The sequence below is a fragment of the Mesoplodon mirus genome (genome assembly GCF_964341445.2).
Source record: "Mesoplodon mirus genome assembly, chromosome: 16".
Taxonomy (NCBI): Eukaryota; Metazoa; Chordata; class Mammalia; order Artiodactyla; family Ziphiidae; genus Mesoplodon; species Mesoplodon mirus.
The window spans coordinates 58276346-58293343 of record NC_138992.1 but is presented as its reverse complement, the minus strand read 5'-3'; the positions used below and the strand labels follow the sequence as shown (position 1 = coordinate 58293343).

Sequence of the window (16998 nt, the reverse complement as noted above, 5' to 3'; positions counted from 1 at the left end):
TTCGTGAGGGTATGTCACCCACATTTGAATGACCGGGAGCAGTATTTCTCCATCCTGGTATAGGAATGTGCACATAATCTCAGGCTGACCAATAACTGTGAGCTCCTGGACTTTGCCAGAACTATTAGGCAAGAAGCTCTCAGGCCAGTGGGATCAGAAAGCTGGTAAAATGTAAGTCTTGAGCTTCTGGTGGCCGTCGTTTGGCCTGAGAATGAAACTGACTGAATCCTTTAAAAGCTGGCTTCAGAGAAAAGCTTAAAATTACAATTGAGACATCAGATCTGAAAGTTTAGAACAAAGGGCCTTACTATTGTCATTTTATGATGTTATGGTGTCATTTCTGAAAATAAATGCCCACTCATCTCAGAGTCACCACAATCTTTTATTTTTAGAGTCTAACCTCTTTCCAGGAAGTAGTAGAATGAAGGAGCATTCTTAGTGGTCATTTGATAAAAACTATCCATTATTCTTGACATTAAAAATTAAATGCAATGATTAAAAAAAATAATATGTTACCATTTATATCATATGTTTAGAATCATGTGGTTTCCACTATGCGCAGAATTTCGTCGTGCCTGGAAAGGAACAGAGGGCAGTGGCTGAGAAGCACATGTCCTCGTAAGACATACCTAAATAGTATGCTTAGAATGATTCATGCTAAGGATTTAGACAAAATACAGTTCTCCTCAGAGGAAACAATTTTAGCTTCTAAAGGGCATTCACTTCTGTCATCTCGATTCCTGATTTCAGTGGTTGCAGGTTGTGGACCTCTGTGCCGCACTTAGGACAAGCAAAGGACACATCAAATAAGAAGCTACTCTTCACACAGTAGTAACAGAAAACATGCTCGCAGCCTATGGTGTGAGGCATGGTGGGCCACTCCCCACACAGAGAACACTGTCTGCCACTAGTGGCCAGTGTGTTGTCACTGCTTGGAGCTCTGGTCAGAGGGATACACCATGAAGAGAGCTTGGCTTTCAACTTCTGGATATTGACAAGTGGTAAGAGGAAAATCAGAAACTCGGCAAAGCTGTGCCAGAGGAGTTCTCTATTCATATACTCAAAGCCTACTTCTCGGACATTTTGGGGCCTGCAAAATACAGAACGGATGCCCAGCAGACGCTCGGTCAAAGTTGCGAACTTGCCCCTTTGAAGGAAAATCAAGAAATTAATCAACCTGCCCAGCTTCAAAAGTCCAACCATGAGATTCACACACTGCTTGGCTTTCCTGAAGGATGCTACGTGACGGTTTCGAAACAAATCGTAGCATCGTTCTTCTAACCACTTCCCACCGATTGTACAGACGGCATACCAGAGCTTTTGATTTTTGCTCAGTGGCTGGTATCTCAGGTTTGGGGAAAAATCGTTCTTGTACTGAATATTCAAAACTGACTGTCCCACGGTGGCATTTTTAGAGTAGATGGTGAATCTCCACAAGAAAAGCCACAAAAATGCTTTCACCTCTGGTTCAAAGCGGGCTAACAGCCCTGGCTTAAATCCATGAAAGCACTGGGTAAACTGGGACCAAACGAGTTGTTCCAGGGCCTTGTTTAGTTCAAGTGCATCCAACTGGCTTATTCTTAGCACTCTGTTTGTCCGCTTCATATTCTCATCTTTGGAAGCCATGCCTTCTCTAAAGGTCTCTAGGAAAAAGTACAATTAGAAACCATCATCAAACAGTTGCAATCTTGTACTATCTTCTCAACTTACACTTGGAAAACTGTGACACACAAATGACACAGGACACAGAGGAGATGGGCTTTCAGTAGCATCAAAGCAGCACAGTAAACAGTCACTTCTTACTTGGAACTTCTTCCTCTTTCTTCTCTCTCTCTCCTCCCTCTCTCCTTTCCTTTCTTCTCCTATCTTTTCTTTCCATTCTTTTTTTTTTTTTTTTTTTTTGGCCCTCCTAATCAAAGGAATAACAAGTTTTAGCAAGTTGCATCTTTTTTCCACAAACTTTCCCCTAGGTAGTCCTCCTGGGTTAGATATTTTAAAGGGAGATGATAAAATCCTGAGGCTAACAGCGATGAGGCTGAATAATAACATGACCTATTAAATGCATGAACTTACTTAATAAATACAATGAACTGTGTGGAACGTTGCAATGGATGATAAGTCAAGACCTCAGTTTAATTTCCAGCACCTCTACTGACTCCGAAGGAATATTTTCAACAAGCCATTTAATGTGTCCCAAGAACATTTTACATTTGTAAAGGAAGTTAGGAGAAAACAAAATTAAGCAGTAAGTATTTATTATTCTAGCACACAATCATAGAAAATAAACAGTAGCGCAAAGCAACATGAATGCAGCAATGTCATTATTAAGGTGCACATACAGTTTTCTAAGAAAAAGAAACTATGATGTAAAAATTGACACTGAGATCATTTCATAAAAACACTAAAGAAACAAATAGGTGCTATAGGGATAAAAATCTTTTAAAATGAAATGGAAAAAAGCTGATTAATGGTTAGCTGGGTATGACTGAATCATTCAAAATGCATTTATTAAATGCTATTTTGTGCAAATCAATGAGATTAAACCACCCGGAAGCTACTGTTGTTAAGGAGTTTAGAGATTCTACATTTTACTTTAGGTATTTTACATTTTATTAATGAACTGGCAAATTCAAACTATGACAAGAAATCCCTTTAAATTTAGTTTCTAAAACAGGCCCTCAACACACAGAGCTGGATCATGATCTCTGGGCCATCAAAAGGCCTTTGCAAGGCCCGAGGCACTAAGGGAACACTAAGCTACAGATAGAGGCAGGGATCCCGGTGAAGTTCACTGCCGCCAAATGTGCAGCAATTGTGACCTTGGTCAAGTCATTTTACCATGTCTCTGCTTTCGTTTCTTCACTTACAAAACTAAGGACCGGAGACAAAATGACCTCTAAAATGCTTTCAAATTCTATTATATTTTTTTACAAAATTATACAAAAATAAACAAAAATGACTACTAAATAATAGGTGGTTTAGTGCTGTTTTCTTCTCAAACCAGATCCATGACAGGAATACTTCTCACTGATAAATAGGGTGCGTGATCTCAACATTTTCCCTCTTCCTGCAGCTCCCTCAAGACTTGACTTGGCAGCCTATAAGCTACAACAGTGGGGATTTGGGCTGCAAGTTCTGTGAAATCCTTGCCTAGCACTAGCCAGGAGCTACAGGAAAGAAACAAGGGGATTAGGACAGAGTGCTCTTTCTTCTCTGTTTTTCTAATCCATTCAGGACTCTATCCTCTCCCAGCCTTTTCCTCATTCTGGCTGCTCTCAGCTCCCCGCTGGATGACATCTAATTGGTCTATCTTACCTTTTGCATCCTTCAGTGAATTTCCCACATGGCAATCCTTCTAAAACACGAGCCTCCCCAAATCTACCCCCAGGCTGCTTTCCTTCCTAATGCTTCAACCTCTAGTCACAAAGTGGCCCCCTCTCTTGTTCCCTAGTGGACATTTGCCATCTGCTCCCGTCACCTGGAACAGTCTGTTCCCATTCTTTAACTGAAAAACTCACATGATACTAAGTTTTAAGTACCAACTTAGGGACCACTTCCTTCTGACCCTCCAAGTATGAGTTAGCTGCTTCTCTAGCTGTTCCTTTAGCACCCTGTCCTTCCTCTTTCTTGGCCTTTATGTATTCACTGTTCGTAAACTACTTTTTAATTGTCTATTTCCTCCGCTAGAGGATAAGCCCTGTTGCGAAGATTCAGTCTTGTCACAGCTGGATCTTAGCAACTAGCGCAGTGCCTGGTACACAGACCGCCTCCTGCAAATACTAGATGAGTGGAGTAGTGAGCACGAAAGTCTAGGGTGGGTGAAGGGTAGAAAATACAAATTCCGAGCCAAAAACCTTTAAAACTATTTCAAGTTACCATATCTGACTGTTGATTACTACTTCTTTCAACATGTTTCTTGTGCGTCTGCTGTTTCCCAATGAATGTGTCAGAGCCAGTGACAAAATGGGAGAACAGACACAGTCTCAACCCTTGCGGAGATTATAATCTAGTGAGTGGGAGGAGGGGGAAAGGAAGAGTGTGCTGCACAAAATAACACACAGGCAATTACAATAAGGTGTGATAGGTGATGTGCAAGGGGAACTTCAGAACATTTTGCTCATAACTAGACCTCAGAAGGTCCAAGAAGGCTTCAGGGGGGAGGCAAGATCTCTGAAGCCACCTGAAGGATCAGCAGTGTCCGGCAGGTACAAGAAGGTAAGAAAAACACTCCAACAGAGGAAACGCTAGGTGCCAAGGACAGGAGGGGTCAGGACAAAAGATCAGGCTGGAAAGGAAAGCAAAAGACGGAAGCTAAAGGCTCTAAAGGCCGGGTTGAGAAGGCTGCATTTTATCAAGAAGGTAATGGGGGAGCCACTGAATGGCTGTAAGCAAAGAACTAATCACTGCATTTTAGACAGCTTGTTCTGGCCACATGGAGAATGGATCAGAGGCTGAAAGACTGGAGGCAGAGAGACCAATTAAGACGACTGTTAACATGATTTAGTGAGAAACTAATGATGGTCTAAATTAGAAAGGTATCAATGGGGATGGAGAAAAGTAGGTACCTTTGAAAGCTTGGAGGTGGAGGAATGGACACGACTTAGTGAGAAGTAAGCCAAGAATAACTGACTTGAGTAATGGAGTGGATGGTAGTCCAATTCTCTGAAATAGGAAACACATGCAGAGATATATATTTGAAGAGAAAGATAATAAATCTGTGTAGTTTTAGAGATCTGAGGCTCCTGTGAGACAGCTAAGTGGAAAAGCTCAGTAGGCAGTTATGGGGATATGACAGAGAAAATCTGGGTGGAGATTTTGAGTGTGAGCCCCCTCTCATGGGACCAATCTATTTTAAATTTACTTGATCTATTTAAATGCTACGATCAGGAAGGCAGAAGTCTAAAGATAGGTAGATCTTGTCCATTTACAGCACATTCAACTTTCTTTGTAACAACATCATCTTATTCTCATGGTTTCCTACTCCAGCTACCGTGGCATTTCATGGGTTAGGTTCACTGCTAACACAAACCTTTGGCCTTTCAAACTTTCTCTGCTGGGGTCTTCACATCACGGTCCTGTAGTCTCTCTGTGCTTCTAGTCTAGCGCTCTTCAAACCTCGGCACTCATCATGCAGAGGACTTGTTAGATTGCATCCCTCAGTTCCAGATTTTCTGATTCAGTAGGCCCGGAGTGGGAGCCAAGAATTTGCATTTCTAGCAAGTTCCCAGGTGATGTTGCAAATTACTAGGCTAGTCCATTTCAAAGCTGAATTCATAATTTTGTGGTCATATCTATCACCCATACAGCTCAATGCTGCATGCTGGACTTCCCGCTCATTTCTGCTTGGTTTTCATTCCTAGATCTACAGAGGTTCCTACAAATCTTCACTGATTCAGGCTTTCTCTTTCTGCTATTAAGCAGTCCTTGTGATACTGAGACCATTCACAGATTCCACAATTTTTGTGAGCATCAATACATCCTAGCCCTGCCAGGTGCCTGGGATGCAAAGATAAAGAAAGCCCTGTCCTGGCTCTCACTTTAAAGATCCCCACCAAGGTCTGCACAAGGGAAGCAGGCAAGGTGATGGACAAGTCAGGCATTAGCGAAGGCAGATGGTATTGCAAGGTTCTCAAAGACACTACATAAATTTTAAAACTATCTCAATAGAAAAACATCCCCAAATTTATGTAAAAAATCATCAGTGATTATTCTTTTCTTTTTTCTGCAGTTTACAAATCTTCTCAATTAACATAACATTTATGTAATTAAGAAAAGAAAAAAAAAACTAAAACATTATTTGAAAAACCTCATAAGCAAACCAACCTCTATAAAGTTATTTATTCTTATTTACCAAATCATGTCTTTTTTACCTCATTATTGCCCCTGGGATAAAGTACAAACTTCTTAGACCTAACCTAGCTCAACTCTGTCTCCATCTCTGTAAACATATAACCCGTTATCCACCAAAGTACCTTTAATTGCAGACTATCCTTTGGTCCTGCCTTTGTACCTTTTCTCATGTACCTAAAACACTTACCTTCCCCAGCAACTCCTCCTACCGCCTTCAACCATCTGCCCTTCACATTCCAACCCAGTTACATTTTCCACGAAACCTTCACAATTATCTCCAACTCCCATTGTCAGCATTTTTAACTCTGACAGCAATTGTCCGTGTCACATGCTTGAGCCCTCAACTCTGTACTGTGATTTCAGTTGTGTGAATACATCTTCTCTCCCTAACTTGACCATAAACTAGTTAAGGGAAACTGCCTCATACTTGCTTCTCAAAGTGCTTGCCACCCACAAAGTGACTTTGATACCTAACTCAGCTGTCCCCATGCAAAATTCTATAAATCGTTCAGGATAGGTGGGAATACGGTATATGCAACTCTTCTACTGTGACAGAGTCAAAAACTCGGCGTCTTCCCCAGGTTTCGTATTCTGTGGTCAGCAAGATAAGGGAAACTCTCTTTTTGTAAAAGTACTCCTGAAAAAGCTCAGATCATACTGGACATCGACATCAAGTCCAACACTATCAGTCCCCTCCCCTCACCCCTTCCCTGCCCCCAACTTGAACTGGATGGATTGCTATGCTTTTCAGTTGAGGGTCAGATGAGAAAGCTGGCTTGTGTTAGAGCACCAGTTGTGCCAATTTATGTATCTTCAGATATTAGACTCACAATCAGTTCTTAGTAATCTTATAGAACTTACCACAAAGACAGGCACATAGTAGTTGCTTAGTAAAGATCTGTTGATCCCATATGCAGTGGAATGAGTAGTTTGGTAGTGAATTTGTACTGACTGAACATTGCTGAGAGCATCTAGATGAACTGGAGGCTGAGGGGAGCGATCTCTTCTCAGGTTCCTTACTTATATGTAGGGAGAAACTGCTCAGAGAGAGTGGATTCTCAGAGGAATCATCTATTTCAAGTCTCTCATTTCTGGAGGAATCATACTGACGGACATTTAGTAAAGACAGGAATATTTAATGGCTGCCAGAAAAGAAGACTTAACACACTCTCTAACCAATCCAATATTTAACAATCCTTATTATCAAAAAATTCTTTCTTATCCCTTCTGTTACAGTTTAACATTTTTTTTTTTCTTTCCTTTTCTTCGCCCCAGGCCTGGCCTCGGTGTAGATTAAGAACAGCTGGGCTCGATCTCCTCCCTACAGAAGACTCTTTACTAGAGCAGAAGACTATTATTAACTACTCTTTGGCCTTTGCTCTTCCAGATAAATAATTTGTTTCTCTGTTTTTTTTTGTTTTGTTTTGTTTTAGGTTTTAGTGTCCAACATTTTAGTCATTTTTGTGACTTCTTTTCGTTGTAAACATAGAACAGACACTGTCCATTATGCACCATAGTTTGTTAAGGTAGAATAGCCTTCCTATTGCTCTATATTCTTGTCTGGCAACTGTGACAGAGTAGAAAGACCAGGTTTAAAATCAGATGGACTTGGGCTCAAGTTCCAGCTTGGTCATTTAGTTGCTATGTAATCTTAAAAAAGTCATTAGCATCAGACTCTTCTAGAAGTTGGAAATGAACCACTACCTGACAATGTTGGTAAGATTAAAGCAGATAATGTTATGAAAGTGGTTTGGAAATGGGAAAGCAGTATTATTATTGTATTATTGCTACTTTGGTTAGGGATGAGCATAAGAAGAAAAAGACTTGGTGGGTTTTACCAAATCTCATTTCAAAAGACTGAAATCTTCATTATTACTCATCTAATGCCTCAATCGACCTGTGGTAAAAGATTTTTTTTTCCCCAGGAAATACTGACTACACCATTAAAACATAATTGGGGCAGTTACACAGTGAACATGATGTCACTTTGACGTGGGCACATGTGGGGGCTGGACGGGAAGGGGCGAGACAGGGTCCAGTGGAACTCATCACACCCTTCACTTGCATCTTATCTGAGAGGAGATGTTGGGGTGGAAATCCCGAGAGAACAGGGGTGGGTGCCAGCATGACTTGCTCTCTGGGCTGTTTCACCCACATCCACATGGCTGTACCTGTTGATCCGGAAGCAGAGAAACCTCCAGAATGCACACCGATAGCACCTGACTCTATGGTGCTTTGCTGAACAGGGCCTGATACAGGCAGTCCAAGACGGGCATCCAACCTTGGTTCCTCACCAACACACTCCATTCAGTTCCTCCTCCCCCCCAACTCCTGCCTTCTGGCAGGTCAGTTATTCTAGAATACTGGCTTTAGAGAAGGGCAGTGCTCAAGAGTAGAAGAAACTGATGAAATCGAAATAACTAGAAGTTCAATTCGTCTGATTATAGAACTTCTTCCTTCCACTGTCATACAATAATATTTGCCCATAATGGGTGTAGAACACAGAAAAATGGCATAAGTGCCTTAAAAATCACATAAAGTTATTCTCAGTCTAATGTAAGAAGTTGGTGTTTCAGTGAATTCTAATTCTCTGACAAATGGCTACTCAATTTAACCAATATTTATTGAGTGCCGACCAAATGCTGGGCATTCTCCTAGGTACCAGGGATTTGGTCCAAATAGTTAAGTCTCAGTTAACTTCTTTTTAGTCAAGCATTTCTAAAGAAATAGGATGCTATGGTAATCAAGACTAGCCATTGATCTCTGAAGCAAAGAATGGATCTCAAAGTAGGAAAACACTATAAAGGGTCACAAAACTCCCCGGGGCAGAAATGTTGTGCAAACTCCAGAAATACGCAAGCACTGACACTGCCCATGGTCTATCTGGTAAACACAGGGATGGGTTCCAACAGGAGCTGCGTCCTTCGTTATTTAATCCCCATCAATGTCTTTGCACTTGTTAGGAAATAAAGAAAAAAGTCGTCTGCTGTGACCAGAGCTTAACGGCTTGGCAGGAGAAACTGGCTGAAGAGTCAACACCCTGCAAAAAGACCCTGTTTTAAGGAAATTGCATTGATTTTGTAGCCATGAGTAACCACAGAAGAGAAGAGACATAACAGGATATAAATTTTAAAAGATTAATCTGATGGTGGAGTTCAAGAAGTTGAAGAAAAGGAAAACTGCAATTCTGGAAGACCAGTTACAGGACTTCTGCAACCTTTCAAGGGCCTTAACTAAGGTGTTTATTAATAACTTTCTGAACAAGTCATAGTAATTTAACTTGCTTCACTGACAACTATGAAAATAAAAAAGATTAGTTTCCTCACACTTTCGAATCAAAAATCCCCAAGTCTTCTGGTAAACCAATGTTTTCCTGACTCTGTTATATTGATTGCTAACCACACCCAACTATTGGTCAGTCTACTTCTACTTTCAAGAGTTTAAGTATTAAAAATCCCATATTATTGGTTCTTGTAGGTTAGTATCTAATTTCACAAAAGTAGGCTCAAACTTGAATAGTTAAAAAAATACAAGCTAATCGTTTTTCAAAAAAGTTGGGATTGTTTTGAATTGAAACAAACACCATCAGATTTAATTCAAATTGATTTTTCCAGAAGGCCAAAAATCAGGTGATGCTTTTTCCTACTCTGCCATGAAATCTCATTCTTTTAATACACAATCCTATCAACCTCTTCCTCCCCACTCCCCATTTCCCAAACTATACTAAGTTAAGATTCTAAAAAGTTAACCCAGGGGGAAACATTTATGGCCATGCAAAGAGACTTATACAATAATTAATTAAAAGTATAATTGGCACTAAATAAATTAGTGTTTAGTGAAGGATACTGCTATGTTAAGGATATGTGAAAAAGATGCTTAAGGCAAAAATCAAGACCAGATAAGAAGTATAGCACCTACGAGGGTTAGTGTCATTAACTTGTCACATAAATATGTTTAAGACAAAATGATCTAGCACTAAAAACTATTAAAAAGGTCTCCTGCTGATATTTTATCACTGGACAGGTCACACTGCTTTTCTTTCACAGAGAAAAAAACAACTGAAAATTCGTTTACTAAGTGCAGCGATATATAACCTTATCCCTTAAATAACTCATGCTTTCTTTTTAAGCTTTTCATTCCCCAAATAAAACTTTGTCATCTATATTGCATTCCAAAACCAAAACAAATGATTGTATCTCACTGAAGAGGGAAGAATTTTTCAGGATGTATTCCAGAGCTTTTATTGAGTATAGTACAAATTATGAATGAATATATTTTATTTAAAAACATGCTATTGACAGAAATCTATCAATAATAATGCGGGTATTGTCAAGGGCCTGTCAATATTAATGTAATTATGATTAAGGGGATAACATGGATTTTTAGCTATAATACCACGTTACATCTCCTACATTACTGCTATCAATATACACATTATTATTGACCTGTTCCAAGATGCTCAGTACTAGATGTATTACCATTAGGCATGTTTGTCAATGCATACTGCCGACAAAAATTCTACACTTAAATTTACAGCCCTGTAAACTTTGTCAGCAGAAACATGTGATTCCCAAGTAATCGCTAAGGTTTCAAACCCATCCATGCACCCGCTCCCTGCCAGATTATCCTTTTCTAGATCCACAATAATCAACTAATTTTTAGTATAACAATGTTGCTACCACACTATCCTAAACGTTCTAGTAATCAAAATGGATGAGACCATTTTTGCCTTTTAGGTTAAAAAAAAAAATTAATCAGCATTTCATATTAGGAGGTTATATGAAAAAAGTTATATAACCCGAGATCTTAAGCTTTGAACCTATACCCTACTATTTTATTTCCTTTGTGTAGTTAGATAGATTTACTGTCCATTGTATTGAAATCAATACTAATAAATGGGACATGCATCAAAGAGAGATTTAACAGGACACTGATTCCCAGAACACATTTCAAACGTGAGCAAAAGAGAAAAAGCTGTGGCTGGGACCCATTAGAACACAGTGACCTCTGGCACTGTGAACAGGCCTAGAAATCAACAACTGTAAGTTCAAATCCCACTTCTGCCACAGGCTTGCTAAGTGACTTGTCACTGCTCTTTTGTTCCTCTCTTTCAACAAATATGAACTAAGTCTCAATAGTTTACAGATATCTGATGATACAAATCCCAATTGTTCTCATTTGGATACAAACAAGACATGCAGAATTTGAAAATTCCCTTATGGACACTAGGTCTTTGAATTACTCTTAAATGCAATCCTCATCAATTTCCAAATAGAATTTTCCTTTTTGGGGGTGCTAGTGGGTATGCAACAAAATGTCTTTAAAATATATCTGGAAGAACAAAGTTCAAAATAGTATACATTTCTCAAAAAGACGAACAATGATAAGTAACTTGCCCTAGCAGAGGGGAAATACTCTTTTTATTTGGAGAGAGTTGGGAATTCAACTCAAAGACTACAATCTTCAAGACTACAATTAGTCTTACACAATTGAGCACCTTACCTATTTCTCTTACGGTTATTTACTCACATATCTACAAGTAACACAAAACAGTTTTTTTTAAACCTGAGAACAGAATTGCCCATTATTTCGGCCTCACTTCACAAATACATTTTTAAGAAGACAGCACGGCACTCATCATCTTTTCTTTCAGAAAGTTGATACTTCTGAGTCTTTGAGAAAGAAAGCGCATTGTGGAAATAAAGAGCAGATGTCTGAGTGAACGTGGGGGAGGGGAGTTAAACTGCTTCTGATTAGTTCTGTATTCTAGCCCAGGTTTACCAGCAGGCTGTGTGACTCTGGGCAAATCATTTTACCACACTATGCTCTTTAGCAGTTAAAAAAAAAAAAAAAAAAAGCACTGTAAAAAGTCTACCTCTCTAGAATCCTTATAGGATTTTAGGAAACCTTGGAAGAGGAAGAGAAAAAGATAAAAGAACAGTCATTTCCAACTGCAGAAATGGTTCATGTCGAACATGAGTTTGGAAAAGGCTAGAGAAAGCGGAGAAATCAGAACGGTGGTACCCATGAGACAGACTCAATCCTCATGGGAAAAAGTAGTGAAGCCTGATGGAAGAGAATCCCAACCAATCTGTGAGTTTACAACTGCAGTAAACCTGTACCACTTACTTTCTGGTTATGAAATGCTAATAAGCAACGACCACAGCTAAGTGTCCTTTGCAAAATTAAATATTAAATCATTTAATCCTTACAATATTATGAAAGAGGTTCTTTCAGTATTTGTGTTTTAAATCAAGGAAACTGAGGCACAGAGAGATGAGCTGACTTGAATGAAATCACACAAGCAGAAGTGGTGGGGCCATGCTCTGTACCAGCATCCTCTATGGACAAGGTGATGATGGACCTAAAAGATGAACATAAACACTTTAGTATGGCACTGCAGGATATGCAGATGGGGCTATTTTAAGTGGCTAAGTACTAAGAGATGAAGATTACAGGCATGAACTACAGCAAAAATTGCAATCCAAGGATGAACAAACAGCAACCACATGAAACTTACTGAGCACATGGATCTTTAAGTACTCTATAAATCTGGAAAAAAACCTGAGGATATAATTGCCTAAGAAGAGAATTCTAAATGACTTTAAGATTATTGGAACACAGGTTTAATTGCACATTTTATGGCACTGGAGAGAATGTGAGAAGAGCCACGAAGGAACAGAGGTATTAGCAATGGAAAAGGAGGAAGTACCATGGGATACATACTATGTATGAGGCACTAGACGTTTTCTTTACAGTTCTTTACTTCATTTAGTCCTCGTAACACGGTAAATATTATGCCCTTTTTAAGAAGTAAAAAATTAAGAGAAGACTGACAACCTGTTTAAGGTCAAGCTGGTGCTTAGTAAATTTCTGGTAAACACTAGAGAAATGGTGGAACACACAAAAGGAAGTTAGTAGTATGGGTATTTGGTAAGCTTGGATCAAATTCAATCCCACAGAGCTCGAAGCAGAATTTTTCCCTCATGATCTTTCCCAACACCAGACCGCCAGTCAAGCTCTCAGGACTGTAGACAGGGAAGAAATTCAAGGAATCTGGTAAAGTTGCCCGAGTTGCCTGGGATGCACCTCATCTACTTTTCCTGTCTTTCATGTGGTCAGAGAACCATTCAAGGAGACTCAATATCAAATCTGAATCAAAGGAATATGGGGGTGAAAAAAGGAGATGCAAACATTCATTTAACTATTATGAACATATACCATACACAGGTAGAGGCAACGCGAACTAACCTGCCTGACACTGGAAAGGAATGGGTATACATAATCAAAACAGAATTACTCCAGAGCTCTTGGTTTTCATGTTTTTATAGTTAAGAAGAAAGAAAAGAAAACCGGGATGAAATTTTATCTCACCTTATTGACAGGCAGGTAAGAAGGAAGAGCTCTGGAAAATAAAATGAAACAAGATAAAAAGCAATCTAGAAAAGGGCATTTTGATTCCAAGGTGGGAAGAGGTGGGAAGTTAACAGCCCACAATGGGAAGTACAGAGGGTGCTAGACATCCTCTTCCCTGCTTCCACGTCCACATCCAGAAATCACAGCGATGGTACTTGCAGTGCCAGGATTACAGATGTGGGGCAAGTGCGGGCAGTTTGGGGCTTTTCTCCTGAGGTTTCTTCCACCGTCCAAAGGAACTGAGGAGGAACATGGAATGTTTAGAAACTGCTGTCATTTCACAGTGAAGAGAAAAAAGGGAACGTCCAATTTGCTTCTAGGTTGTCCAACCCAGATAATCAAGGGAGAAAAAAAAAAAAAAAAAAAGAGGCAGTGATTCAGAGCAGAACTTTCATCCAGAAATAAAGACTGTGCATATGGCATACCTTTTCCTATGCTAGAGGAACCGGAGCATGGTGGAGTGCAAGAGGCAAAGAAACTTAAAATATACTTGATGCTGTGAGGAAAACATGGGAACAGGACTTGGAAATTTACTAGTAATGTGACGTTAGGTAAGACTGCTAACATCTTTATGGTTCAGCTACCAAAAATGGAAAATGGAAAACATCTGCCTTCCCTATTGCAAAGACTATTATGAGCTTCAAATATAAGCAAAAATTGTATGGCTAAAATTTTAAAAAGTAGGGGGAAAAGAGAAAAGGAAGTACGACTCTGATCAAAAAGAAAGAAACTTAAAATTTGTATCTATTAAATAAGGTTGAATATAGACAGGTTTGTGGCTTTTGGTAATGAATTAACTGTGAACATATACACATTATTATTTTAAAAACTGTAATAATCAAAGGAATGCACCTTGAATACAAATGAAAAATTAACCAAAGAAACAAAATTTTAATGCTAGAAGGAAACAGATCATCTAGTCTAAAATATGAATTTAATCTTCCTAACGGGATCCCTGTTTTTCAAGCAGAACAGAAAAAATAGCTGTTCTTGTAAAATACTGCTGAGGGTTTGCTTGTTTCATCTCTCCTCTGCAGGGCTCCAGTAAATTTCTACAGAAGTCCTCCTATGGAACAGTTTTAAAACCACAGATTGAGGTGCTACTCTTAATTTCTAAAAATGAGGAGAATAAGGCTAAGAGGTAGACCTGGTCAGGAGTAGAACTCAATTCTCTTGATTTAGTCTAGCATGTTCTCTACTATGTCCTGTTACTTCTATGTTCTTTCCTTTTTTTTTTTTTTTTTTTTAAGGAAAAAAAATAAGGGGTTCTCCTTTTAACTTGTAAATATTTCCTAATTCCACTCTCTCTTTTCTTCCAAATCTCTTTATGGCCCAAAACCATTCAACTCTAATCTTTCTGGATACAGGTAATGGATAATATGGGCAAGATCGGGGAGAAGATAAAGTGAAAAAGAAAAAGGAAGAGTCAGCCATCCCAAGATTATTCTGTTCAGGCTTAACTAAAGGTAACTCATTATGGGAAGGTATTTAGACGACAAACTGTGGTGTGGGTGGAACCTCAGCCTCCCTGTAATTGCTTGAAACTGTTCAGGTATACAGTGTTCCAGGGACATCATAGAATACAGACGTGTTGTGAGCGGTCAACAACTGGGTCTGATTCTGTGAACAGCCCTTTCACTAAATGTAGTATTTTTGGAAAATGGGACCTAAAGAAATAAGTAAACAAACAATGAGTTTTAATTTAAGGCCTCAGAAGAACAATGATTTTTACATTCTATCTCTTATCCGAAATCAATGTTAAACATAACACGCTCATCACAAGCAATTTTTTAAGAAAATTATCAGTAACTTTTTCTCCCCAAGAAAATTAAACCTGCTTTTGAGTTCATAGTCTTTCAAAAATGTTGGAAACTTAAGCATATTCAACTTTTTTGGTACCAAACATAACATTTTACATGAACCATCAGATATTAAAGTTTTGATCCTGAATAATTCTTAAGCCGTTCGTAACAGTTAAATCTCACCACCGCCAAGTGCGGGGAAAAGATTTCCAGGTGTGTGTCTAGAAAGTCACTTCGCAGAATGAAAAGGAGCTCAAGCCTAGCTGTGTTTCTTTTTTCCTTTTTTTCTTTTTAATGGTGCGATCCTAAGACTATTTTTAGGAGCTTACGTTTGTCCCACTGCCTTTCCCAAAATCAGATCGCGATTGCCTCTTCCAGGAAGACAGAAAGACAATACAACAGGGAAACAAGTAAAAGGCGACAATTACAAGGTCGTGAAACTCCACGCCCTCCCAGCTGTAAGCCAGACCTCAGGTCCGCACTCCGGCTCTCTCGGGCGACACTGACCTTAGGAGTCTGCGAAACGCCCCGCTCCAAGTAACTCTTCCTGAAACATTCTCTGGGAAGCTTGGCTTTTCCTAGCACTCTCCAAACTTCCGGAACTCGCGGGTTTACGTAGTGACGCAGAACCCGGAAGTGCCTGAAAAAAAGGGGAAACTAAACCAACGAGAACCAAGCTTTAGCGCGCCGCGGAACAGCGAATGTCCATGTGTCGAAGGCCGAAGGGCCGAAGAGACGAAGAGCCGAAGGGCCGAAGAGGACACCCGCGCGCGATGATTGGTCGGCTGGCAGTGGAGGAAATCCGTATCTGATTGGCAGGAGAGTGGCGAACGCGGGGGCGCCGCGCGTGGAGAGGCCTCGGTGTCAGAGGTCGCTGGGAAGCAGGGGGCTCTCGAAGGCAAGGCTTTCCCTGCCCTCGGGCGCCGGCAGCTGGCCTCCGGACAAGCGCCGCCGAGTGGCGGCGGGGCGCCTCCGCGTTTCGGGGGCTCTTCGCCTGCCCCGGGTGGAGGGCCCATCGCGGGATAGTTCCACTGGGAAGGGAGCCTCCGGCTAGCGCGGCAGCATCCGAGCTGGGGCAGTTTTGCGGCGCGGCGCTGCCGTAAGGGTAGGGGTGGGGGTGGGCGGCGGGGCTTGTTGGCCTCTGCAGGCTGAGGGAGGCAGGTGGCCCCTGCAAAACCGCGGCTCGGGAGGCCCTACCGGGCGAACTGGACGCGCTCGCAGCACTGGGGGCCGTGAGCTCCCGGCCGCAGGGTCGGTGTGAATCACCCCAGAGCTCTTAGAAACACCGACAGCCAGGTCGCCCAGTTCTGGGGAAGTGAGGGGGGATTTCTAGGACTGGGGCCCGACGGAAGGTATTTTTTGAGCGTTCACCAGGCAATTATATGTAGCCGGCGTTGAGAATCGCCACTGCCTACTCATGGATGGCACTGTCAGGCCGGTTTGCTCTAAGGTTTGAATGAAGTCAGGTGCGTAAAGTTTCCTGCACACAGTAGGTCTTAACAACGTTTGAGCTCCTGTCTCCCCTGCCCCGCCTTCTCGCTAGGAGCAATCAGTCCTACAATAGCAGTATTGATAGACATTGGAGAGCTCATCCTGTAGAAGAGGTGATGCAAGAAAGCTTTGGGTTTTTTTGTTTGTTTGTTTGTTTTAATTATCCCGTGGAACACTTGTTATTCAGAATTTAAAACATTATAGACAAGATAAAAGAACATTTCTCAGTGAAGTTTAATACTGTTCAAATTCATTTTTACCTGAAAGATACACAGTTAACACCACAGATATCTGGAATTTTCTTGTCTTCCATACATTAAGGAGTTCTCAGGGCAGGCCTAGGAGAATGATGGTGATGGTTTCTCCAATTAAGGAAATTCCCATTATAGGAACCAAGAGTACAAGTGATATAGAGTAGGAGCTCCAAGCTGAAAGGGTG

General features: G+C 40.6%; 1 protein-coding gene across 3 annotated transcripts; it reads right to left on the bottom strand.

Annotated features, from left to right (window-relative positions):
• Positions 1-363: 363 nt before the first annotated feature.
• Positions 364-16133, bottom strand: PEX2 (peroxisomal biogenesis factor 2). Of its 3 annotated transcripts, XM_082601627.1 has the most exons (3): positions 15576-16133; positions 13225-13255; positions 364-1643 (listed from the first exon to the last, which is right to left on the bottom strand). In XM_082601627.1, exon 3 carries the CDS (start codon positions 1624-1626, stop codon positions 709-711), a length of 918 nt encoding a protein of 305 aa, XP_082457753.1. In that variant the 5' UTR covers positions 1627-1643; positions 13225-13255; positions 15576-16133; the 3' UTR covers positions 364-708. The 3 variants fall into 3 exon arrangements, with proteins under 3 accessions (XP_082457753.1, XP_082457752.1, XP_082457751.1); XM_082601626.1 differs by lacking the exon at positions 13225-13255; XM_082601625.1 differs by lacking the exons at positions 13225-13255; positions 15576-16133 and adding an exon at positions 1804-1916.
• Positions 16134-16998: the final 865 nt, after the last annotated feature.

Bases quoted from the DNA above. Each gene is read 5' to 3' on its own strand.
- PEX2 (XM_082601625.1), bottom strand. From the start codon at position 1,879: ATGGAAAGAAAAGATAGGAGAAGAAAGGAAAGGAGAGAGGGAGGAGAG. The intron at 1,644-1,803 runs GTAAGAAGTGAC...ACTTTTTCCTAG, and splicing joins GAAAGAGGAAGAAGTTCCAA to AGACCTTTAGAGAAGGCATG.